Source organism: Arvicola amphibius, chromosome 12 (assembly GCF_903992535.2).
Source record: "Arvicola amphibius chromosome 12, mArvAmp1.2, whole genome shotgun sequence".
NCBI classification, from domain to species: domain Eukaryota; kingdom Metazoa; phylum Chordata; class Mammalia; order Rodentia; family Cricetidae; genus Arvicola; species Arvicola amphibius.
In genome coordinates, this window is record NC_052058.2 from 157,138,914 (window position 1) to 157,165,593 (window position 26,680).

At 42.7% G+C, this 26,680-nt stretch overlaps 1 protein-coding gene across 8 annotated transcripts in view; it reads right to left on the reverse strand.

The window, feature by feature from the left end:
- Tmem135 (transmembrane protein 135) overlaps positions 1-26,680 on the reverse strand; it is a 234,757-nt gene that overhangs the window by 5,334 nt on the left and 202,743 nt on the right. For all 8 annotated transcript variants that reach the window (XM_038313752.2, XM_038313746.2, XM_038313744.2 and 5 more), the window contains 6 exons: positions 15,784-15,825; positions 9,849-9,995; positions 7,306-7,375; positions 4,908-5,075; positions 2,159-2,222; positions 1,347-1,423 (listed from right to left, as the gene is read on the reverse strand). In XM_038313752.2, the coding sequence (XP_038169680.1) occupies positions 1,347-1,423; positions 2,159-2,222; positions 4,908-5,075; positions 7,306-7,375; positions 9,849-9,995; positions 15,784-15,825 (568 nt within the window). The remainder of the gene's footprint in view (positions 1-1,346; positions 1,424-2,158; positions 2,223-4,907; positions 5,076-7,305; positions 7,376-9,848; positions 9,996-15,783; positions 15,826-26,680) is intronic.

The window sequence follows — 26,680 nt, forward strand, 5'->3', positions numbered from 1 at the left end:
CTCTCCTTTATTACGGTTACCAACCTGCAACCATCCCCCAAGGCCATGCAAGGCATAATGGTCTTCTAACTGCCCTTCATGCCTACTTCGAAAACACTCTACAGAATAGTCTTTTTTCTTAAAATGTAAAATGAATCAAGTCATTACATTCATATAACACCATTTAGGGGCTTTCATTCTGTAATTTTTTAAAAAGAGAGTCTCATGTAGCTCAGGCTGACTTCAAACTTGCTATATAGCCAAAGATGGCTTTGAACTTCTGACCTCCTGCCCCCACTTCGTAGTGCTGAGTAGTCTAGTGCCCCCACACCATTCTGCAACTTAATGAGCTAGTGAATCTGAGTGCTGAGCATTGACAGCTGCGCACATATGAGCTGAAAGTCTACCAGGAGCCTCCAGTTGGCTCTATCAAACTAGGGCTTACCAAAAAGACAACTACATACTTCTGTAGCTCTGAACATGACACGATATGGCAATAAAACATTTCTGCTCCCCTAGCTCTCCAGGAAAAATGAAGCTTAAATGCAAGCTTTTAGATCTAGTTAACAGTTTACAGGAAAGACAGGAGTTCCACATCAAAGAAGGAAAGCAAACAGGATGGGGGAGGAGAGAGAACACCTAATGGAGGAGGAGGAGACAGGAGAGGGAGGGGGAGGAGGGGAAAACAACTCCTAATGGAGGAAGTGGAGGAGAGACCACCTAATGGAGGAGGAGGGAGAGGAGAGGAGAGACACAGGAGAGGCAGGAGGGGAAGGAGAGGGAGGAGGGGAAGGAGAGGAAGGAGAGGAAGGAGGGGCAGGAGGGGGGAGGGGAAAACAACTAATGGAGGAGGAGGGAACTGGGAGGGGTAACTACATAAATTAAGAAAGTCTTTGCACGGGCTAAACAGAGGACTGCACAAACACACAGGTCCTCAGGGAAGAAGGAAACTAAACAGTTAAAACAGTTAATGATGCTGTTATGGAACCGACAGGCTCTTCAAATGCATAAATTGGTACTCTGGCAGTACTACCGATTTTCTTTCTAGAAGTATTTACCCCGAGTCTGTGTGGGTGGTGGGACGGCGGGGTACAGATGAAGAGACACTGTGTGGACGGTGACCAGCGCTGACGTACGCGATGCATGCTGGGGGAGGACTGCTTATACTATGCTTTTGCCGTGTGTGTTGTGCTCCAGAGTATCACAGACTCACAAAGGAAATAAACATGATGGGGAACTGTCAATACTTGGCTAGACCCAGGGCTTGCTTTGGGAGCAGCTTATTCTGGCAACTCAAGCAGTTACAGGAAGCAACAGAAGCTTTGTTTGCATCTGTGGGAACTTCTCAGCATGGAGCCTGTGCTTACCTCCACCAGTTTGGAAGCTAGGTACATGGAGATTGTTGTGCTCTTATAAAACATCATGGACACACCAGCCAAAAACCCTGGAACGGCAAGGGAAAGACTGATCAGACGGTGAGGGCACCAGAGACGCTAATTCACTTAAATAGGAAAAGGTGCGCGCTCAGAGCTGCCCCCAGCTGCACAAAACACAACGACTGCACCAAGTCCCATGACACTAAAACACAGGACATTATTAACCCATGTTTTTAAATAAAAAGCAGTCATCTTCAAAGGTGAGAACAAACAGTGCATAACAAGAAGCCCTAACTTAAAGAGCTCAGACTGCTTTCGGTGTGAGCACAGCATCACCTTCACTGGACAAGGGGAAAACCAAGGGGCAGGGGCTGGGCTCTTTGAGACTCAGCCAACTTAAGTAGTACACACATGACATCCTAGACAATGGTCTTTCATTTTTATTTCTATAAAATAATTGAGTGCCTTTTAACAATGCAAATGTGTCATTTTCCAGTGGTGAAAATGGATTTGTAAAGAACTCTACATGGACTTCACATGAATGACTTTTATAACTGTCTTTGTGTGCTCTGACGACACATCCTCGAAGATTCCTGGCAATGATGACAACTCAAGTTATTACGCTGCCAACCCAAATACCAGAGAGCCGGTGTGCCCCGACCCACTTAACTTCACAGGCTTGCGGGGGGTCTTCACAAGGACGCCATTACAACGCAGGAAGAAGCTGAATGGCTAAGGAGGATTGCACGCCATCCCACCACCGGCTGCTCCAACAATGAGCATTCTCTGGATGACTGACTTACCAGCCACAATAGCATGCAGCTCGTCGTCCAGGTTCCGGATCCAGCGGAGGAAACAACTCGTCCCCTGTATTAAGGAGAAAACACAGCCATCTTGATTACGTTACTTCTGAGGAGAGGGGGAATTGCATGAGAACAAAACCTGCCTGAGTGATTCTCTCAACAACCGATCCTGTGTAAGACAAGCTGGACCCACGACGGGGAAGTGCACTTACAGCCCCGCATCCACTTAGATCGTATGTCACGCTGCAGCAATGCTTCCCCAAAGCCCGCCCATGAATGCAGCTCCCTAAACACGGGACCTGGAGCAAAAGGCCATTTCCACCTTAACAAAGCCAAGGGACTGGGTGAACCAGGCATCTGTGAAGCCAGTTTGCTGGACCACAGACACAGGCTCTCAGCAGAGGCAAGGAAAGAGAAAATGCACCTGCAGCAGACACAGACAACCAGAAAGGTCACTCCTCAGCCAGAGAAAAGGTGACACTAGACAAAAGCTCAGATCTACAAACAGAAATGAGGAGTGCTTAAAAAAAGAAAAGAAAAGAAAGTGAGGAAAAGGATAAATTTAGAAGACATGTTTCCTTTATCTGCAGTCAGCCAAAGAAGAGTCAACAAATTATGGGCCTTTAGCTAAAAACGGCCTCCATGTGGCTTCCTATGGCCTGGAAAGGAACCCTGGCTTTTGTTTGTTTCTTTGTTTGGTTTCTGTTTTTACAGCAGCCCTGGCTGGGCTGCCAGGGTTTTCTAGAATGTCTAGGTTCAATCACTCTTTCTGCCTCAGCCTTCAGAGGACAGCGACTAGAGGCAGGTGCTATCACGCCAGGTTTCAAGGTCTGTTTGGGTTTCTAAAGTAGTTTTACATGGATAAAAATAGAAGTAGAATAATATAATAATATTTTATGATGTAAAAATTCTATGAAATTCTAACTCGGTGTGGTAAGTGTTACTGGAACACACCATGCTCACTTGTGGACACCTTGCCTGTGGCTGCCTTGATGGCTTTCTCATCACACAAACACAGCTGAGAGGTTGTGACAGCGATCACATGGCTCAAAGCCTAAAATATTTACTCTCTGGCTTTTCAAAGAACAAGTTGACTGTAAAACAAAAATATTAGCAATGCACTGTAGAGTTTTAGCATTTTAAAGAGAAATGTACAACAGATGTGTTAGAAGGAATTCAATGTTCGGTGTAATACATTGTATATGAAGTGATAATACTATTAATGCTGAGCTTATAAGTCCAAAAATATTCTAAAACAAACGAGAACACTGTTACAAAAATAAGTATTAGTGCTAAGTCAGCAGGAATAATAATATTAAGCAATAGAAATACACAGCTCAAAATAAGAAGGGGATAATGAGGAAAAAAATAGAACACAAAACAACTAACAAGGTTATAATGACCTTAACTGGATTATACTATACATAGCTGAAATGTAAAGAGGCTAAGATCCCCAGTTAAATCACAGAGAGTATCAAATTAGGTTCTAAATGGAGGTATGGTGGCTCATCTGCATAACTGCAGAACTTGGGAGACTGAGGCAAGGGGCTATTGGTGGGAGTTCAAGGCCAGCCTGGTCAGAATAAGATCTTATCTCTATGGGGAGGGAACCAATTATATACAGTCTGAAGGAAACCCAACTTTTAAAAGGAAGATACAAAGGTGAAACTCAAAAATTAGAAACATGTTCACAAGTCAACATAAATCAATCATTCACCCCTTAAAATCGGAATTTAAATTCACAAACTAACATTCAAAGAGAAAACATTTCCATGGTAACGAGTAACATTGGTGGTCCTCCACTACACAGAAGGCCATCACTCAATGTTCCCACAGTCCGTGTCAAGGATGATCTCTACGCACGTGCTGCTGTGGGCTTCGACATATGGAGACATTTACAGACACACACAAAAGGGGGCAGAAGAATGAAGTGACAAGAATTGGCTGCTTTAGGAACTGTGAGTGGACACAAAAGAGGACCCCATTGCCCATTTTACAGCGTTACAAAACTGCTCATGCATTAGGAGAGAAGGCCATTACAGCATTGGCCAAGTCTGGCCACCTGCTAAAAAGGTCAGACATATTCAAAAATGAGCAACCATGCAGTAAATGTTTAAAATGACTTAAATGTTTTAAATTAAAATGTTTAAAATTATTTTTAAAAATTACACAGACTATTATTATATTTTGCTTAGGAAATATGCATTTCCCTAGAATGCCTATGTATTGGAAACTAAAGAAAATAAATCTCTGAAAATATATATAAACACAATATGGGCATAAATTCAAGCATATTAAGTAACACTGTAAACAACCTTCTACAACCTGAGTTCATAATAAACTGTTTACACTTGGTGATGCTAAGCTAATTATAAATACTCCAAAAAGCACCACCAGCTAAAACAAAAGCTGAGTTAAGACACATCTTATTCTAACAACAGCCAAGCCATTTCTTTTTCTTTCTTAAAAATTATTCATTCATTACTTTCATTTTATGAGTATGACCATTTCCTACGTTGTGGGAGGGGTGTGTGGGTGTGCACGTGTGTGCCTGGTGCTCACGAAGGCCAAAAGAGGCCACAAGATCTGCTGGAAATGGTGTTAAAGATGGTTGTGAGCCACCATTTGGGTGCTAGGAACCCAACCTTGGTCTTCTGGAAGGGCAGCCAGTGCTAGTAACTGGTGAGCCATCTGTCTCTCCAGCCCCCTTATTTAGTTCCCATTTTCCCTTCTTTTCTGATAAGCTTACCTTATATATACTAACAAAGCTTCCCAGGAAAGCTCCCAGCTGGAAGTTTTCTTTGTTGTAGAAGAGCGAAAGTAGTCGGGATGGTTCTGTGAAGAGATGTCTGAACGCAGAGGGGACCCGGAGACAGCACTGGATCAAGTAGCCCACACTGAACATCCTGATGAAGCCCTAGAGAAAGTTCCATATCTTGACATTTTGTTGACAATAGCCACAGTGAGTTTAGAAACACAAGCATGGAAATACCCCTACAATCCCAAAATAGTAAACAAAACCAACTTTCTTGGGAAATTTTAATAGGAACTGTCTGATCATCAGTATAAACATGGATTTTTAAATAAATGGAAGATAAATTCACTTTTTGTTTGTGGCTCTGGTATCATATTTTTTAAATAAGGAATTTCCTAGGAAAAGGCAACTCTACATAGGTCTTGACTCCTATAATCTACTACACGAAGCTAAAACAGAATGGTTGCTTTGCAGGGAACCAAACTGAGCTTGAAGACACTGAACACTGCCTTCCCATTTCTTGTCTCCCGCCCCCCCCACCCCCGCTGCACCCACACACATACACAAGCTGGGACCTTGGCCTGCCTGCTAAGTTCCTCAAGGTCAGGCTTATATCTTCCAGGTGACAATATTCTTTTCTAAGAAAAGAAAACAACTGAACTGCTATGAGAAAGAATTGATTGACTTTCCTAAAGCCTAATGACAAGAAGAAAATCAAACAGGCCAGTCATTTGTGAATTCACCCGGGTTGGCCTTCCTCAAACCACCCAGTATTTGCTCAACAATGAAACAATCCTTTTATCTCCATAACATTATGGTAGTGATTTGGAGATGACAAACAGGCTAACTTTTCACTCAGTTTTTAAAAAATAAAATAAAAACATTTTTGAAAACCATCACTTACACCTTTATGTCATCAGGCAATATTTTTTAACTATTACATAACCAGAATTACAAAGATGTGGGGGGCATGGCAGCCAAGACCAAGTTCTTGCTTTTTGTCAGGCTTTATAACCTCATATGGAAAAAGAAAACAAATGAGCAAAAGAATGCAATTACAAATTACAGTGTGTTGTGGAGGAAATAATCAGACACTAGAGCAATTTCTATTTACTGGATAGTGAAGAAAGGCTACCAAGAATGTGACATTCAAGTAGACACAGAAGAGATGCCATCATGAAAACACATCACGCAGTTTGGACAGAGAGCACAGAACCAGCTCCTGTGACGGCGGCTGAGAGCACAGTCAGCTGAGGAGACGGCAATCGGTGGGCCTCTTTACGAAGGGGGGTAGTCTCACACGTGGCATAAGCAAGGCACCACCATAGTGAGACAAACCCAAGTATTTTAGCCTTCAATCTCAGCATTCAGGAAGCAGAGGCAGAGGAAGGCAGACCTCTACGAGCTCAGAGTCAGCCAAGTATACATACAGAGTACAGGACAGCCAGGGCTACATAGAAAGACATTCACACAAACAAACCAAGAGACTTCCAAGTGTTTTCATTGTGGAGACTCCTCTCCAGCATGTCTCCAAATAGTTTTGCACTTTTGGATGTAACATTCACTTCATAAACTGCTAAGTCCTTAGCACTGGAATGTGTTTCAAAGAATCACTAGATTTTTGACTGCTTGGCAATTCTCACTCATGGTTTGTTTTTTTTTTTTTTTTAAATGTTCAGCATCACCTCCCACACCCTGCCTGAATTCTCCCCTTGGATACACTTGCTAAGTTATGAGAAAGAATTCTCCCTCTCTGCCAGCCAGCAGATTATGGCTTATTTGTTGTTGCCACTTTGAAAGTGAGGCAGGAAATCTAATCTGGACAAGGCACAAGGAAAACGCCTTCTACTGTGTTAGCCCCCAGACACAGCTCTGAGGATCCTGAGTGTGGAGTTGGTCAAGTGTCACTAGCAGCATCGAGCCTTGGCAGTCCGCTTAGGAGCACCGATATGGGGCAGTACCTAAGTTCTACATCATCGGGAGAGCCTTTGTAAGAAATAGCAGTGACTTTTTAAAAGCATTGGAATGTGAGCACATCCCAAACTGCGGCACTTGCAGCAGATGGTGCCACCTGCCCAGACATTCTTCCCAGGGCTGGTGATGAGAGAGGAGACAGGAGGCAGGAAGTGTAGTTTTGCACTATTACTCAAGGACCCCAGAAAACAGGGAATTTGTGCAAGTGGGCACAGTTAACTCCCTTAATGCTGAGCTATAGCGGCAAACTGTATTCAGCAAGATAGTATCAGAAAAATGATTTGAGTCAAGTACAAATTAAACGGCAGCAGAGTTACTGTGAACTTTTCTCTTTACTTAGAGATGACTACTGATAATTTACTTGAGTATAAAGTCCCTATTGTTGACAAAGAGAAGGTAGACACCTTGATAAACTCACTTTAATGCAGTAGGAGATGCAGTTGTCTTCGTAATGCTTGCAGCATCTGTGCCTTGGTCCGTGCTTGCATCTGGAATCAGACCAGGGAAATGACACTAATTATAACTATAGTACGTATGCATATCATGCATCACTTGGGGTGCCTGCGCATGCATGTGTGCACACTGTGCATGAATGTGCTGAAAATTCTTTAAAACTTTCTCACCAATAGAAGAAAAGACTATCATTTTCCCCCTAAATGGTTTCAGCTTTTTTTATGATACACAGAAGCAAAGTTAAGAGGCTGTGATTTTTATTTTGTCACTAACACCTCATATAAAACATGTGATCACAGTTAAAGTACCCGGTGGTGGAACAGAAAGACGATGCTGGCAATTATTTATGAGTGAATAAGAAAAATATGTATACGCTGTCTATATACACCACCAAATTTTGGGAGCTTTAAATCTCTTGTTGCAGAGTATGATGAGTATAAATCATCCGTGAAGCCAGCACTTGAACAAAATCATAATGAGACTGTGTTCCGGTGCAGGAATTTATACCTAATTATATTTGAGAGGAAACATCTGGAAAAGAAACCTGATAAAGTGTCAGAATTCAAAATTCAGTTATTAAAATAAATATGGAAATAGGAATCATGTGGGGACTCAGGTTATTTGTGATTTAACTGTAAACCACTTATAGTATGGTGTTTCATATCAGCATTGCTGCCAGGACTACTGTTCTTGTGGGACACTGACCCCATGACCCCTCATTCACCCTCGGCATAAAAATGGAAGTGGACTACTAATATGCCTCCCGATCGCTCTCGTTTTCTTTAAAGGGTTCAAGTTCCAAAGCAATCGCTATAACTTCTTCCAGGCTAGCTAACTGTTTCTGCAGTGGGAACGCAGAGTCTTCCGGGTACAACTGTAGCTTGCAGAGCGCCATTCCGGCTCTGCACCTCTCTCCGACCCATGTGCTAACGTGCGAGCGGGACCTTCGGCAGGCCACTTCTGCACTGCGGCTGGGTCACACAGGCAGCCTCTCCTGGCCAAAGGCGATGGCACCAGTCACTCAGACATAAGCCCTAGGTCATGGGAATGATAAGCCGTATCTGGCCATGTGCAAGCACTGAGGGATTAAAGCTGGAAGCTTGACCAGAGGCCTTGTGCAGACCATCGCTCTTCATATGACTAAGCGTCCTCTTCAAAGACAGGCCGGCTTCTGCTACCAGGACTACCTCAGCAGCCAAGTTAAGCACCGAAGGCAGTTGTGCTGTCATGTGACCTTTCCTTGCACACTCAGAATGGCTCCCAGTGACACAGAGTGCTGCTTCCAAACTTTTAGCTTCGCTTTGATATGATTCTGTAAGTAGTTTCACCTGTGTGGGCTGACCGTATCTGCTCGGGCATGGCCGCCCATGACCAGATCAGCACTGACTCCAGGAGCCAGGCAGCTTCGTCCGTTCATGGTCTCCTCTTATCCCCTCGGTTACTTCGGTTAAGGGGAAGCTTCTCTTTGCTTCACTCAGGTAACCCAAACCTAGCTTTGCATTTGCTTACTAAGTTCACTGGCACACCTGTCCTGCCCCATTCTTCCTTCCTTCGCCCCTATCTTCTCCGTACAGTGTAGACCAATATGAAGATAAAAACCCGATTCATCAGAAATGCAGCAGTCTCTACACAGTCCAACAGGAGTTCCGCACCCGCCATTCATTCACTGTCAACCCCAGGTAACAGACAAGGATCTTCTGAAGAATGGTACTCTCCTCACTTGTCCAAAGTCACAGTCAAAGGTGGGCTTCCTAATTTCTTCCTACAAATGATCTCGTTTCTCTCAATGTTGCCTACTCAAACTGTTCTCTCTAAAATACATCATTGCCATGTCCGCTTCATTGGCTGATGCCATTATTTTAAATCATTAAATGTACGTTATTAAATGTCTATGCTAAAATAAAAATGAATGTTCGAAATGTACAGATTTCTCTTCTGTATAGCACACAAATAAACAGTTCATCCCAGAGCCCTAAATCTTCTCACTGCTAGGAAACATCCTTTACTCAAGGTCTGCTCCTTCCTCCTGTATCGTCTTGATTCTCTCAGCAAGTAGTCTCTTGTTCCCACGGTGGTCTGACAGCCACGGAGCAGAAACCATGTGTCCTGACTCCTCCCTTCTCAAGCCTCCTTAACTCTGCCCAGAATGAACGGAAAATGGTTTCGCATCCATGAAAATCTGTACTAAAGGCATCTGATGACACCATCCAGCGAGAAAGAATGAGGAGCATTCCCTTGCCATCATGTCCCTTTTATAAGCTCTAGGTATGGGGGTTGCTGGAACAAAAGAGTGACATCATCCCCTGACGAGGAAATACAGGTCTCAGCATTTAGAGGCTGTGGGAGGCAGGGACACGGGAGGCAGGGACACGGGAGGCAGGGACATGGGAGGCAGGGACATGGGGGGCAGGGTCATGGGAGACAGGGACATGGTGGGAGACAGGGACATGGTGGGAGACAGGGGACATGGGGGCAGGGACAATGTGGCCACCGGGACAGAGTGCTCACATGGAATCCACGAGCGTCCTAACCAGCGTGATTATGTTCATCCCTCTTGGCTTTCCCTTGTGCCTCTCCCTCTTCTGCTCCACTTTCGCATACGCGGTCTCTGGTGAGTATGAATGTGTGGGAATTTCTTCCTTCCCCACAATGAACCTGGAGGAGAGAGCACAATGTCAGTCATCTTTGTCGCACACTTTGTTCAGTCAGTAGGAAAAAAACTTCAATACAAACATAGTGTAGAGAGATTTTTAGTTAAAACATTATTTTCATGACTTACATAAAATTATAATATACCCCAAAAAAGATTTTAAAAATCTGAATTTACTTGACATGCTATTTTTTTTCTTTTTTTGTTTTTTTGTTTTTTTGTTTTTCGAGACAGGGTTTCTCTGCAGCTTTTTTTTTTTTTTTTTTTTTTTAAGAGCCTGTCCTGGAACTAGCTCTTGTAGACCAGGCTGGCCTCGAACTCACAGAGATCCGCCTGCCTCTGCCTCCCGAGTGCTGGGATTAAAGGCGTGTGCCACCACCGCCCGGCGCATGCTAATATTTTTAAATCAACTGATCGACTACAATATACTACAGGACTTCTATGAGGCGCTCAGGACATCTTTAAGGTATTACAGGCTTTAAGTTTTTCAAGAGAAGCAGGCCAGTTTGCATCCACAAGTCAATCATAATTACAACTGAATTGGTGTCTCATTCAGAATAAAACTAAGCTTATACCTGATGGCTATTAGGTCCAAAGTAGGCTCCCAACCCCCAGAATGATAGCTTGGGCCCAGTTCAGGCTGAACTCTGACGAAATAAACCCAGAGATGGTTATTGTGTAAACAGAGGCTTACACTGGGCCTTCCTCAGACACTTGTCAGGTAGAGCCGCTCCTTCCCTCATGGCCCCTACAGCAGAGCATCTGGTCCTCTATTAGCACTTTATCTGTAGTGTCAGAGGTCCTGGCTCTAGAACTGGCCTTGGGGCAAAGAAAAGCCCATACCTCCATTACTGACTAAAGTACGAAATATCCATAAGTGGATAAAACAGAATTGTCTTATCTTGCCAAGACAGGATAGGATAGTTCTACTAAAGGTTCCTTGCCATTGTATAATGGTATGTCAGGTTTTTTCAGGCCTCAGCCAAAGTTGGTTGCCTCAACATTGCTATCAAGACTTCGTGTGGTTGTCCAGGTAGTCAACTGTCTCTGTCTTCTGTTGCACATTTTGGAAGTTTCTCGTTTGTGCTTCCTGGTTGCTTTGATAATATTACTTTCCTTCTAAGATCTTTGATGGGGTTGAAGATTAGATAATGGTAGCTACCTTCTAGATTATTTAGACTTCCCAAAGTAGAGTGATTAGAAAAATTTTTTTTTGTTATATGCTCCTCGCCTTATATTGTTTACTTCTTGTAATTTTATATGATCTGTTCCCGTTGTATATAGTTGTATTTGATTTCTGAATCTGCCTTATTTAGACAAAAGGGGGAGATGTTGGGGCAGCTGGCCCAATCCCTGCGTTCAGGGGCGTGGCTGCCCCAGCGAGGTAGGATACCCCTTAAATAGCATCGGGGTGCCGGGAGGAGCCCCGTTTGCTCTCCCCCGCGTTACCTTCTGCTCCGCTGGACCCTTGGTTCTGTAAGTTCCCTTACAGGAGCCCCACCCCCACCCCCACCCCCACATATGCACTGTTCTAAACTTCCAGGCTGTTTCAGCTGACAAACTCCATCCCAGTCATCCACCTGCTCTCTTTAAAGCCAACAAGTCTCCCCACCTTCACACCCCGCCCTCTGCCTTTTGCTACACCCCAGGAGATAGCCACGACAGCTTTTTATTTCCCCAAAGAAATCTTTCTTTCCACCCATGGAGTGATCTAGTTTGGTGGTTTCCGTGCACTCTCTCTTACATCTGTATCTTTCCAGATGAGCAGTGGTGTTAGGAAAAGTCCATTGTACAGGAAGGGACTGTAGGTCCCCAGTAAAAGTGTTAATTTAGCCGGGTGGTGGCAGTGGCAGCAGCAGCAGCACACGCCTTTAATCCCAGGAGGCAGAGGCAGGCAGATCTCTGAGGCCAGCCAGGTCTCCAGAGTGAGTTCCCAAACACCCAGGGCTACATAGAGAAACCTTGTCTCAGAAAAAAACAAATAAACAAAAACAAAAAACAACAGCAACCAAAAATAATGGTAACTAAAGAATAAAAGCAACCAGAAATACCTACCTGTCTTCATATCCTTAGTATTGTTATTATCATTCAAATCTACCTATTTTTCTTTGAAAAATCAAACTCATAGGACATGACCGTTTGTCAAAACAACTGAAAATGTTCCGACCATCAGCTAACCCTGGAGAAGGGAGCTTTCTTGGAAGATTTGCGGTTTTAAACCCCACTGTAGGAGTCATTGCTGTTACAAAGAACAGCTGGATTTTCTGAAGGAAATCCCACATTGTGAACTTTCAGAAAGTCTAACTAAATCTAAACTATCAATTTAACAGAGGATCAATATTACTCCAATAACATTCCGGACCAAGCCCTATATAGGACAAACAGAATGGGCAAACATCCTGCTACCTGCAAAGTGTAGGACTCTCAGCTACCGCTCCAGCACCCTGTCTGCCTGCAGGCCGCCTTATCCCACCATGATGATAATGGACTGAACCTCTGAACTGTAAGCCAGCCACCCCAATCAAATGTGTTTTCTTTATAAGTGTTGCTGTGGTCATGGTGTCTCTTCACAGCCATAGAGACCCTAACTAAGACAGCATGACAGGGGCAGTGCCAACAGACATTTTAGAAATGCTCCATCATCTGATCCCATGCCACAAGAGCAGGACTATACTTCCCATGAGTGAGCGTGAGGGACCAGCCTGAACACAGAAGTCACACCGTCAGCAACCACGACCACAGAGCTGTCTGTCTAGAGGCTGATGTCTCACTGACTGAGCCATGCCCCTTTCAACACCTGCACTGGCTCTTCTGCCATGGTCCTTCCTAGCTGTTCCAGTGCCTTCTACTGGTATCTGCACAGACAGATAATCTGTCCACGAAATTTCCGGAGGAGGTTTCCTAAACTGCAGAGCTGATCTTGATATTCTCATCCTGGAGAACCAGCTTATGACCTACTGAGTTACATGCAAACTCCAAGGTTAGCAAGTGGCCAGACTGCTGTTAACTTCAGTGAGCTGAGAGACTGGTCCCCAAGCAGGTATGCCAAATGCCTTAGTGCTGATCTTCTTGTATAAACTCTCTGCATGTCTATTAAATATCTTTATCTGCTTTTAAAAACATCATCCCTCTTCCTTTTGTACTGTCAGCTATTCTCCTTTCCATGGGGGAAAGAAGGCATCAGTGAGACAGACAACACTTAACTTTTCTCTCCCAGCATTGGACTTCCTTTTCGTGGAAGTCGTGGTATTCTTTGCGGTTTCCCTGCCTTATTCTCTCTCTTCACTCCTATCTACAGCTTGGAAAGTAACATGCTAGTTCTGGCTGAAATATACAACTGAAAAATATGGTCCTTCACGTGTGATATCAGCACAGTTATAATTAATACTGCCTTCTCCGTAGACTCTGAAGGCAGGGATGCATCTAACTCACTCATTAGTGTTTTCATGATAGAGTAATCAAACTAATTACTAATCTACATAGGAGGAGCACTTCCTCTGAGCCCGACGGCAACTGCGTCCATTCACCTTCATCCAAATTCCAGAGTGGCAAGCGTCCTCAAATCCATCAGGCATGGAATATCCTTTTCTCATAAGAGGTTAATACTGCAAGGAAGTCATACTTAAGTCATACTAAGTTTGGCCACCACAAGTATATGTCTGTCCCCTCCCTTCTGTAATTAATGGTAAATCTTGTATTTTTTGACAGGCTATAAACTCATTGCATGTGTCTGTAATAAAAATCAGACAGGCAACAATGGGAATATGCAGATTAGAAAATCACGCAAAGTAATGATTTAAAAAAAAAAAACTCCGAGAACAATGTGCATTAACCCATTATTTTTGACAATAAAAACAGAATCTTACTTTTGGTAAGTCATCTTTAAGTCTCTAAGTCATCTTTAAGTCTCTAAGAGTAATCACTGGGCAATAGGGCACGCTAAAATGGAACCTAGCTTGTTTAGTAGAAGGACAAGGACCATAGCAATGCAACAATTTGCAGTTTAACAACTATTTTTAAGCAGAAAACTTGCAAAAACAAACAGTTCCTAAAACACAGAAGAAGTTAAGTGCAAACATTCCAAACAAGAACCTGGTCTAAAATGCATGTGAAGAAGAGATACAAAAATATCTGAAATGTCTCAAGATTTTTCTAAGGATCTGGGAAATCTTAGGAAAATGAGGCATAATTTCTCTTAAGAAAATCATCTTTTTGTTTTATCATTAATCTTCAGTCTAAAAAGCATGCTTTATCATCTTTTAAGAACACAGGCAAAAAAAAGTTATTTTCTCATTTTGTCTTGATGAAAAATGTAAAGTAAAAATTTTATGTGCACCACGGCTTCAGAAGTCTAGTTACCACAGCTTCCACTTCCTTTCCACACCCCCTGGTGCCTGTGCCCAGGGCCTCCTCCACTCCGGGCAGGTGCCTGTGCCCAGGGCCTCCTCCACTCCGGGCAGGTGCCTGTGCCCAGGGCCTCCTCCACTCCGGGCAGGTGCCTGTGCCCAGGGCCTCCTCCACTCCGGGCAGGTGCCTGTGCCCAGGGCCTCCTACACTCCGGGCAGGCGGCTGTGCCCAGGGTCTCCTACACTCTGGGCAGGTGTTCCACCACTGAAACACTCCACTCACACAGTGGATTCAAGTTTTGCTTTTTTAAATCCAAAACCAGTTTCCTGTCATGCCATCCAGTCTCTGTGTTAGTGCCAACCTCCTCTGCACAGTTGGCTTCCAGGTTGTAAGAGATGGAAGCACCACCCACTAATCTTCACCTTCTTCCATTAAAAGCACAGTTTTCTCTTCAACCTTCCCATTATCCCACAAGTGCCAGTACTTACCTTGTCTTCCTGCCCCTAGCTCTCTGTCACCCAAAGTCCCATTACTTCTGCTGGACTCACCTTGCAAAGTTACGGTTTTCGCCTCCCTCAAAACTCTTTAAGTAGCTCTCTACTCCCCACTTACCAATCCAAACCAGTCTCTCCCCTACCCTGACCCTTGTCTTTGACACTCCGGCTCCACCAGCGAAAACTACCTGTTCCCCAACAGACACGTTTATTCACCTCTACAAACAGCGCTCTGCTTCATTCTTCCCTATCGAAAGCGAAGCCTCAAACGCACATCCCCTGAACGATGGAGAGGCAGCATCTGAACGCTCACTGTGTGTGAGCCCTGCGCTAGAACCAGACCCCCATGTACAAGCTCCTCTGCTCCTTAGAATAAGATACAAAACACCCTGGCTTTTCCGTGTAATGCTTGCAATGAACGCCTTCCTCCCAAACCTCACTAGGCAAGTCCTCTGTGCACACTGAAAAATAAGACAGGTAGTGGGAAAATGTGGGGTTGGATGTCGTTTGTGCAGTGAGATGCCGTTCAACACATGACAGACAAACTTCACAGAATGTTGTAAAAAATTAATCGCTTACATCATGGAAATGCATTGAGCTATAAAATACAATAATGGTGATAACTAATGTTTACACAGTATATACAACTGGCCAATTACTATGCCAAGAGGTGAGGTAAAAACCACTCCAGGAGCACTGGGGTCTCCTGTGCTTGATAGTCCACAAGTCCCACCTGCAACTCAGTCTAACAAATCCCTTGATAAACTCTCCACGAAGGCAAAGAAAAACTATTGCAACTTTTAAAACTGTTGTCAGATTAAAAACTTAGATTAAGAAATAATTAATAAATAAAAAATTTAATAACTCTTTATTGTAATTACATACACTCACTTTTTTAAAAGATTAAGTTAACTTGAACCTTCTCTCAACAGAAAAACAGAATGTTACTTACCTAAGTGCAGAAAAAGTAAAGCCTTTCAAACCATCTTTGCACCTAAAACAAAAATTTGAGATCATAAGATGACCTGTTTGGAATATAAAGTAGTTCAGTACATGGCTTTACCGTCCTGGAAACGGTTTAGCGAGTGCAATCTTTTGGTAACGCCACAAGCAATGACAGCTGCGGCAAGGCACCTTGCTCACTCGTGTACCCAAGCTCTCCTGTAACACAGGAACAGAGCTCGGGGCTCAAGCCTCAGACCCAGGGTTGAAGACAATCTTCTGTAACACAGGAACAGAGCTCGGGGCTCAAGCCTCAGACCCAGGGTTGAAGACAATCTTCCACGGGCTCCACCTGGACCTAAAAAGGGGGTAAAATGCTCTTCGTTCTACCCGATCCCTGGGGCTGATTTCTCGTGATGATAAACAGCACATCCACTCTCTATGTCAATTCAAGGTCCTGAGTTCTCGCTCATTAACTCAGTAGACACAATGCAACAGGGAGCAGAGTCAGAGGCACAGAAGGGCTTTAAGTTCATTTCAGCCGAGGAGAACACATAACATGGGCCAGGAGCTGAGTAAAGCTGGGAGGAGAAGAATCCAAACAGTGTTTCTTGAATATTTATCATCGTTGGGCAGTCTGGGCCCTTCATTCATGTTCCGTTTGATAACAACACAGTTCTGTAAGTTGGCTTTCATGCACTTTGTACTTGCTCAAGCCCTGCAACAACCTCACGTCAGGAGGTCACAGGACTAACAGACTTACAGGATTCAGAATTCCAGCTGTGGGGGTAGTGGCAGTGGTAACCTGAATTAACCATCAGGCATTTCCCCTTCTCATCATCCTGCTACTGTATTGTCTCTAACTGGGGAGGATACAGGCTATGTTGTAATTAAGATTCTCAGATTAACAATAAAGACACCAGTATTCAAAAGCCACTCATGCAAAAATGATTATACAAAGAACCTTTGGTATATTCAGTCATAAAAATTATGGATATTTATTTTCACAATCTCTCAAAAACCTATAAAGATTGGTGATACAATGATGGTATCACAAGACCCTAAATTTAAAAAGTATATCTTCAAATATAAGTGGGCAACTGATTCTATTCATTACTTGTATGATAAATCATAAAGGAAATACACAAAATAAGAGTCTATCTTAAAATTTACAAAAAAGTATTTTATTGCTAGAAGCTTAGAAAATATTTAAGCTATGTGAAGATGTAAAGCACTGAAGTATTTATTTCAGAGGTCATGTCACCATACATTTCAGTGGGAAATGTAACTGCTAAATTTAATTAATATACTACATAAGTGTATATACAGAATGACCATGAAGACAAAATAATTTATAAATTAAACTAAAACTTTTTGTGCAAATTACATTATTAAACTTCTTAACCTTATCTTCATCCATCAGGAGAAGGTGTTTACAGTTATTGAAAATCCATAACCTACATTGTTGCAGTGGTGAAGGAGCAGGCAAGGGGCCGACTGGCTAGAGAAAAAAAAGGTGTAGATGGATTAAAAGATTATATACATCTGGGAACAAATTTTGGCTTTAGATGTCACTGTTGAGAGACAGCCATTTGTCTTTGTGCAGTGTTGGACAGTTGAAAGATTCTGACAAAGTGGTCCGGTCAGCAAGGCGTATTTGTGACCCTGCACAATACATTTAATGGCAGACCAAACATCACAAAGTGGCTTTCAAGCATCAAAGGAGAGTGTACAAATGAATCTGCAATTTCATTATGATGTAGTCGGGTTCTCCAGTAGGACCCTGTGGGAAGCACTTCACACTGATAAAGTCCTAACATGAATTCAAAGGGGGCTATTCTTTCTTCCATTCATGTGTATAAGGTTTGTTAAGGTGACTGAGGGTCAAAAGAACAATAAGGTAATTATTCCTATAAGAAGAATCTTTAAAATGTGGTCTCACATTTTGACATTGAGTGTATTGTGCAGGTAGTAGCCTAACTATGAAACATTACCGAAATGTATGTTAAATGAGGAAGGCATGATATAAAGATTTCAACAGAGCCAACCCCATTAGCAGGTCCTCACTTTGCTATGCCCTGGGTGATTACATTGCAGATCAAATCAAGTCTCTACTTAAGGATTTGCTCAACATATACTGGGCATCTACTATGCATAGGAACTGGCTTAGGTTCCATTATGTACCCATGGACACAAGAACATCACATTCTCATCTGACATCCTCACTGGGGGAGACACTCAGCAAAAATCTAAAGCACAGAATATCTGTAGTTGTACAAACCCAGTAAGGAGTCCGGAGAGAAGGCCTCACCCCCTCACCACCAGCGAGGATGAACCTACCCGAGGGCATGCACCTAGGGGAGTGACTCTGACACTACACCAGAAACAGGTGGCCCCAGTGGCTCAGTCTGATCTGCCTGGCTAACACTCAGGCCCACAACTGGGCCTTGGGTTGATCCCGCTCTAGCATCTACCCCATCAAGGACCTGCTGAAATTCATGAAAGGACTGGTACTGTAGATTACACCAGCAAGACCTCCAGGACACAGGATACCCCAGAAGAGCTCTGGTGAGGATCCAGTGAGGACTGGGTACCAAACACCAGAGGCCTTGGCCAGACCAATGAACACACAATGAACAGTTGCCAGTTAAGCTGACACAAAGGGCTATACTCCACGACACACCAAAGCCTCCAATGCCACCAGGACAGATGAGGAGGCCATGGAGTGTCAGGAGAGAAGGAGAAGCAGAGAGTTTTCTGTTTCTGGTCTCTTTTAGTGTGGGTTTTGATTTGTTTTGATTTTTTGTATTTATTACTGTTCTTGCATTTTTTTTGTGCTTGCTTATTTTGCTTTTTTTTCTTTCATGGGGGGAAACAACAGGAATGGGAGAGGGATATGAGGGGACCGGGAGGTGAACAGAATTAGAGTTCATGATGTGAAACCTCCAAAGATCAATAAAGAGGAAGAAGAATAAAAAACAAACAAACAAACAAAAAACAGCACAGCTGTGGAGGGAAGATCTGGTGAAGGCCAGACTGTTTTCTTTCCATGGTGTAGGAGGTTTTTTCTATTCATGTGTTGCTTTCAGTGGTTAATGAATAAAGAAACTGCTTTGGGCCTGATAAGGCAGAACTTAGGTAGGCGGAGAAAACAGAACTGAATGTTGGGAGGAAGAAGGGCAGAGTCAGAGACGCCATGGATCTGCAGCCAGAGGTAGATGTGCTGAAACTTTTCTGGTAGGCCACAACCTCATGGTGATACACAGGTTGATAGAAATTGGTTAAACTAATATGTAAGAATTAGTCAATAAGAAGTTAGAGCTAATGGCCAAGCAGCGATTTAATTAATATAGTTTCTGTATGGTTATTTCAGGTGTAAGCTAGTCAGGCAGCTGGGACAAACAAGCCGCCTCTCCATGCAACATGAGGGGACTGGGAGGTAAACAGAATTGGAGTTCATGATGTGAAACCCCCAAAGATTCAATAAAGTGGAAGAATAAAAAAAAAGGCAAGGAATGATAATCAGGTGGGAAACTGTTAAGGAACTGAGAGAGGGCGCTTCAGTTTGAAGTAACGAGAATAGAGCAAGGTTGAGGCCACAGAGCAGCGAGGACAGGCCACGTGGTTCACAGAACTGGAGCAGCATAGGGGAGTGACGTCATGGTAGGAAATGTGGTCATAGAGACAACATGGAGGGCGTTCTCTACCGTGCTACGAGATGCCTCTGGCATGGGGAGGCCTGTGGAAGGGTCTCAGCAGTGGAAGAGGTCTTAGGACATTATTATGGGAATTATTTTGGCTGCTGGGTGGAAAACAGACACTAGGAGGGCAGAGTTAGAAGCATGGGGAAGGTGACCATGGTCACAAGGGAAAAGAAGAAAATGTGAATGTATATCAAATGTGAGCTGCAAAGTTTCTCGGTAGTTTGAATGTGGGGTAAACGAGCGAGAGAATCCACCAGTTACCGACAGATCTTTGCTGAAAACAGAGAGAACACAATGGCCATTTACTGACATGAGGAACTGTACAGGACTCAGGGAGAAAATGAAATTTGTTTTGGATATTTGAAGTGTGAGATGAGCCTCTGCTGAATGAACCGAGTGTGAAGGATGCAGGCAGCTGGCTCAGCAAGGCTGGGGATCACAGAAGACGACTGATTCATTTTGTGTAGCATGTAAATCCGCGAGTCCAGACACAGTCATAAAGAAGGAAGCAGGACACATGAAGAAATGTGATGTGTGTGTGTGTGTGTGTTCATGATTTACCCCCACACTCTAGCACCAAAACTCTTTGATAGAAAAAAAATCACACCCATTTCTTTAAATAATATCACCTTCTAGAAAAGTCTCATTCTATTTTCAAGTCTCATTTCTATTTCAAAGATAATGCATTCAGCCCATGCATGCCTACATCTGATATTTAGACTGTGCAGAAGATACAAACTAAATATAATTCAACAGATGTTCTATTTGTACAAGGCTCTGTGCTAATATAAGATATAATAAGAAAATGGCAGTAAATTCAAAGGGGAAAGGGGTTTCCATCTCTGCACAAAGGCCTCAGTCAATATACTGCTATTACCAAAGGTGTGGGGTGGAACTACACACGACATCCCAGAAGCACAATGATGCTAATACTTACGTTACTAAAATGAAATTCTTGACCAAATGTCAAAATTTTGAGTTAGATACACAAATAACAGTAAAAACAATTCTGCACAGAATGCTTTTTCTCTCCCAAACTTAATCCTGGTGAAAATACTTCCATGAGATTTTGTGATTGTCATTACAACACTGTACCAGCAGATGTCACTAGAGAACCGTCCCCAGAAGACCTTATACCTAGGAAGCCACCTTGTCAAGCTTTAACCTTAAACATATTTTTACAGGGAATTCAAAATGTCACTAGCAAAAAGTTACACTATGCTTTGATAAGTAAATATCATAATTTTGGCTTTTGACGTTTGTTTCTATAGTTCTGTAACTTCACAAAATTGTAAAATATTTAGTACACTACTCCTTTGCCCCAGCCAGCACGTGGGAAACTGGCCGCTGTGAGCTGCCTTTCCGCATCCCTCTGTGTTCTCCAGGAAGCTAAAAACAATGAGAACAGCGACAAAAAGCGTCGTCTGCTCAGTTTTCAACCACTGGGTGAATGCAAACAATATAAAGTATTTCCTAAGTTTCACTTATATTTCTTCAGAACAATGCATGGCATAAGAAAATCTTGATATTTATAGTTATAGACACTAGTCATGATTTGTTAACAAACCTTGAGAACTGTAAGGCTAACGCACATGCACACACGCAAACACACACACACACTATGGGAACGGGACATTTATGGTTATATTCTTTGCTGTCTTCTTCTGGTTCAGACTCACAGACTAGCATCCATGAAACCAAACTGTGGGCTAGTAGTAGACACGTCCCCTTAATCTACTCAGTGACCAGTAATTGAGCATCTGCTATGCAAGGAGTCCTTGCTGATAGCCTGGGGAACGCAGGCAGCTTTATATAACACCTTAAGTACTCAACCCATCACTCCAGACCTTAGATTTCTCTAGCATTTTATGTCAGTTCTTTAAATTATCTGACTGCCTCACAGAAACTTACATGAAAGCAAAAATAAAGATCAAAAAGGAAAGACAAATTAGATTTCAGATGCTGTGCGCAATGCTAATTCTTTTAATATTTTATTTTGATAGTATTAATGACTATTGGTATCAAAAATAACTTACTTCATTTTATGAAAGCATTTATTTAGTGTGTGTGTGTGTGTGTGTGTGTGTGTGTGTGTGTGTGTGTGTGTAAAAATCAAAGGACAGCCCTCAGGAGTAGGATTCTCTCTTTATACCATGTGGGCCCTGGGGACTACACTCAGGTATTCAGTCTTGGTGACTGAAGCCTTTGCCCAACTAAGCCATCTCTCTGGCCCACAAACATAATTCTTTTTGAAAGAAATTGCTCAGAATTCAAGTTAAGATTTTTAATAGTGTTATGGGAAAAAATGACCAATGATAGAAACAGCCATGTATTATGGTTTTGAAATTTTTAACTGCTATATCATTGGTAATAAAATCACAAATTAATTGGAATGAATCCAACAGAAAAATTTAAAAGTCAAGAAAGAATAATATATCTACTTAAATGCCTCAAATTTAGGGGATATAACTGTTTTCACACTAAAGAGAACGAGTGGAGGTGAAGAGAGGGCGCAGTGGTTCACAGCACTTGTTGCTGCTGCAGAGGACCAGGTTTCAGGTCCTGGCTCTGTGCCCTGGATACAGTGGCTCGCAGGCATCCGTAAGCCCAGTTCCAGGGATTCAACACCCTTTGCTGACCTCCATGGGCAGTACATGTGGTACACATACATACATGCAGGCAAAACACTCAAATATATAAAGTAAGTTAATCTATAAATGCAATTGTATGTAGCTTGCTTTTAATATGAATTAATTTTTTAATCTCACAAAATAATAAAAGGGTTTGTAGTTCCTTTTCCCAACTCATTTTCAAAAGTAGGAATATACCTTAGTACTAAATTATAATTCAATATATGAGTTTTTACCAATAATTGTGTATTTTATCACATTTGCCTACCATGAAAATAACAAGAAAATTAGTATAGACCAAATTTCATTTTATGGTTTAAAATGTCTTAATCATACATGTATAGCTAATATATTAAACTGATTGCTTCAAGTTACTATTCAGAACGTGTGATGTGTGCGGTTAAAACATTACCCCGCCTAAATATGCACAGCAGGATCTTCTTCTTACACCTACTACTGTTCAAACAACTAAACGGAGCTTCCTTTCAGCCTACATATGCCACTTACCATAAAAAATAGAGTAAGTAAGGAGCTCTTATTGTAAGTTACTCAAACACAGCAATCCAGGGCTGGGAGAGCAACAATTAGAGAGAGATTGTTTTGTTTCTTCATGAGCAAACCTAACTCGAATGTTCTCAACAAATCCCCTCCATGCACTTCAGGTGAACCAGCAATACTGCATTTGGCTCTGACAGATCCTGCACAGTACACTCACTCCATGCCCTGGAGCCCTGGGCCTGGGCTGGTCCCCGAGAACCCAGAGAATGCTGCCGAGGCAGGCAGCATGCAGGGAACCAAATGACTGTGTCCCCGATGATTACTGCGCACCGCCTTCTGGTGTGTCCCACACACAAATTAGAAACAGTTGGGCTTACATGCACAGGGACAACTCCAGCCGAATCAGATTTCTCCTTAAATTTGGATGAGCTTAAATGGCTTTTGCTTACAATCCACACCAAAGGAAAGCAGTGCCTTCCTTCCAGCTTCAGTCGGTGGCTCAGGAGCCAAAAACCACCCGACGAGAGATGTCACTAGGATACACTTCCACCTTGAATCGGGCTGTAACGGCAGCAGGGGGGAAGTCTGAGGAGGATAAGGAGCTGGCTGCAGCCTCCAGGGTGCTGGATGGGAGACCCTGCATAAACCGCACCAGTCACACCCGCTCGCACTTGACACACCAAAGGTAGCGCCGAGTAGGAGAAAAATGGCTTCCATGTGAGTCCACGAAAAAAATAGCAAGTGACTCCAGTTCGCAGCACTGGCTAGAAACAAAACCGTTCACAGTAAATGAAGCTGAGATAGGAAACCGGGTTTTAAAGGACCCTGGGAATAACAAGTACTCTGCATTTTTCTTCTTCCATAAGTGATAAAAAACTAAATGTTTTTTAATTAAATAGAAATTTTAAAACATAACTTATTTCAAATGTACATTGGTATCTATGCCATTAATATAGCAATTGGGTTTTTATACTGAATAAAATGAACTGCTATTTAAAATATTAACATTAGTCTCTTTTTTTTTCAGAAATGTATGCTTATTCAACCCCAAAGTTCAAATCTAAGATAAATAAAAAAATAAATGAAATATGCATCTTTTAGCATTTCAGCAGCTTTGGGAAGTTGCTATTTCCTGATGAACCTATGGATTACAATCACCCTGAATGAGAAAATATCCACTTAAAATGCTCCAATTGGCTTCCTGTGAATAATTTCCCACAGGTACAATAGAAACTGGGAAAGTCAGGCCACACTGCAGTCTTGCTGGACAAGAGAACGGTTTCAGAAATGTAAAAAAAAACTGGAATTAAAGTACATTACATTTTACAGATGAAGACACCAAGGCCAGAGAAGGGAAGTGCCCCCAAACAGTTTGGTTGCACCTCACACCAGACAACAGGAAGTCCATCCCAACTGGTTAGCTCACTGACTTGAGTTCCAATTGTGAAGAAGAAAGACCAGGGACAAGTGAAGGCTCTGAGAGTACCCAAAGGAAACCACAAACCCAAGCACAAAATCGGCTGTCATTTAACTGGCGCTAGGCAAACTTTACGAGCCACGAAGGGCACGGAGAGATTTAAAGGAACAGGTGCCCAGCTCCTCACTTTCAAGCCAAGATTTGCCTGAAAGCGTATCTTGGTCAGGACTCCATGCTCCCCGTCTGTACCTGCCTCCCTTCTACAGCAGCCTCTTTCCACACCAGAAACAGAAAGCCTCAGTCACTGCCACTGACCTACCGCGAGCTCAGAACTCGGGAACTCCACCAGGGAGGCCAAAGCATGTATCGCAGCTTGTGTTATGAGAAACTCTCTGCATGGGTCGCATGCAGATGCATGCTACAGCTTGGGAACAAGAGGGCTGGGCAAAGAAAGGACAGAAACAAAATCTCAAGGGCTTGTACCAACAAAAGCTTATTCTTTGCTTATGCCACGTGTGGGAAGGGCTAGCTACGGCAGACTAGAGGCCAACTTCATTTTGTATCAGAGTGTGACAGAGAGATGTCCATCTGGAACGAGTGTGATTGTCAGAGGAGGAAGAAGGAATGAAGAAAACCAGGCTCCTGACTCTAAACTAAGTCACTTCCACTTAGATTCTTCGGCCAAAGCACATCACAACTCCAGGGACAACGGCATCAGGAAAGAAAGCGCTCGCTCTCCCACGCAGGCCCCACAAAGGGTTGTGAACAATAGCACCTGTCTACCATTAAGGCCAAACACAGAACTGCAGAGAATCAATTATGTTTATTTAGAATATTTAAGTAAATTCAAAACAAAATTCCATTTTCTACATAACATGACACCATTAGTCAGTGTTTCTCACACTAACGTTAAGCAGGGTGATTACAGGCTTTTCTATGGCACATTAGTTAGGAATTACTTTATACTGTATCCGCACACTACATATAGTCTAAGCTGCCTTCTTTACAGATTTTTCTAATTGTTCAGACATTTCAGAACATTCTGATTACACTCAACTGGCAACAGTTTTACCTAGCAGATAGAATGCTTAGTAAAAAAAATATGCTGAAAAATTCAATCTATGTAGAAATTAAGAAATCTATTCATTATATAGCAATTATATTCCTAATTGAGCACCAAGTTTCTTCGGTTCAGTTTTCCAGCAGGCTCTGAGGTTTGTCCATCTTGATTTTCAGTTTTTGAAACCATTTAGTTTTGAATTCAGTAGCTCCTAGGACTCAAGCATCATACAAAGTTCCTTGCCTGTCTTCATACTGATGAGCTGGTACATGTTTACACTTGGACATGAACACGTGCATCCAAAACAGGGGGCGCCAGTCTCTTCCTAGGCCAAGGTGTTTTTAAAACCCCATGTGAAATAAACTGCCATTGTAATCTGAAGCAGTCAAGCGTAAGAGGCGAGGCCCCTGCCGGCAGGCATGTTCACTAGCGTACCAGGAGCCGCAATCCAGTGAAGCACGCGAGGGTAGCACTCGCGTGCTGGGACATTGCTGGAGTCGGCTCATCATTTCTTCACTCGCGGACCCTGCAACACTGTCTACCATGCAAGTCCTCGCGCTCTATGCCAGTATCACAATCCAGAGAAGTCGTCACCCAAGCAATGATACCGCGTTACAGAAAGTACTTTAGCATGCAGAGCACGGCACTAGCAAAGCACGATGGAGGGCCCCCAACCTTGGCTTTGGTATCAAGAAGGTCAAGGCACGGCATAAAGGCAGAAGTGGAAACAAGATGAAGGGATACATGTGACTTGGAAAAGGGGTAACTGGGTATCAGGAACAGGGGGGTTAGGATGAACAGCACGGGGATGAGGAAATGTGGGAGAGAAACTGGCACAGACTGCAAAGCCAGGAGTGAATTTCACCTCTTAAGAGAAGGGTCCATTGATCTCCCTATCAAATGACCCAATTATTTTTTGATATAATCTCATTAAGTTAAATCTGTCAAAATAGCAACCTACCAACTAAATTCTGAAATCAACCGATATTAAAAACTAAATCTGAAATTAACAGATATTAAAAACACCTAAAATGTCTATTATTCCTTTATTTTGTTTTTAAGTTAAAAGTTGAAGCCACCCACTAATCTTCATAGAATTTAATGCTCATCAAAAGATGTTACATAAAAAGCTCAAATAAGGCTAAAAATAATTCAAAATTACAGCCTAAGGAACATATAGAAATAAAATATCAAAATATAAGTAACTAAAATTATTTATAATAAGCCAAAAAGCTCCAGTATTTAGCATAGTAAACACGATCTAATCAGGCTTTCAGGTAGGCTGCCCTCTCTTCCCCACCCCCACCCAGAGAAAACCCTCATTTCAAATAACTACAATATAAGTCAGACTTCCATGTGTGTATGTGACTGCTAGCAACATCAGTTCTTGAGTGAGAAGAAGGAAGGGCAATGAAAAGTGTCGTTATAGAGGGAGAAGCTGCTTTCCCGCCCATCATTTGTAATTAACACTACACCTAAGGAATAATGAAGCAAAGGTTATTTGTCTGAACAGTTACTCATTTGTTCAACGAGTAATTATCGAGCCCTGAGCTAGAGTCAGACGAGAGGCAACAGATTCGTGAGCAGGCTGTTTACAC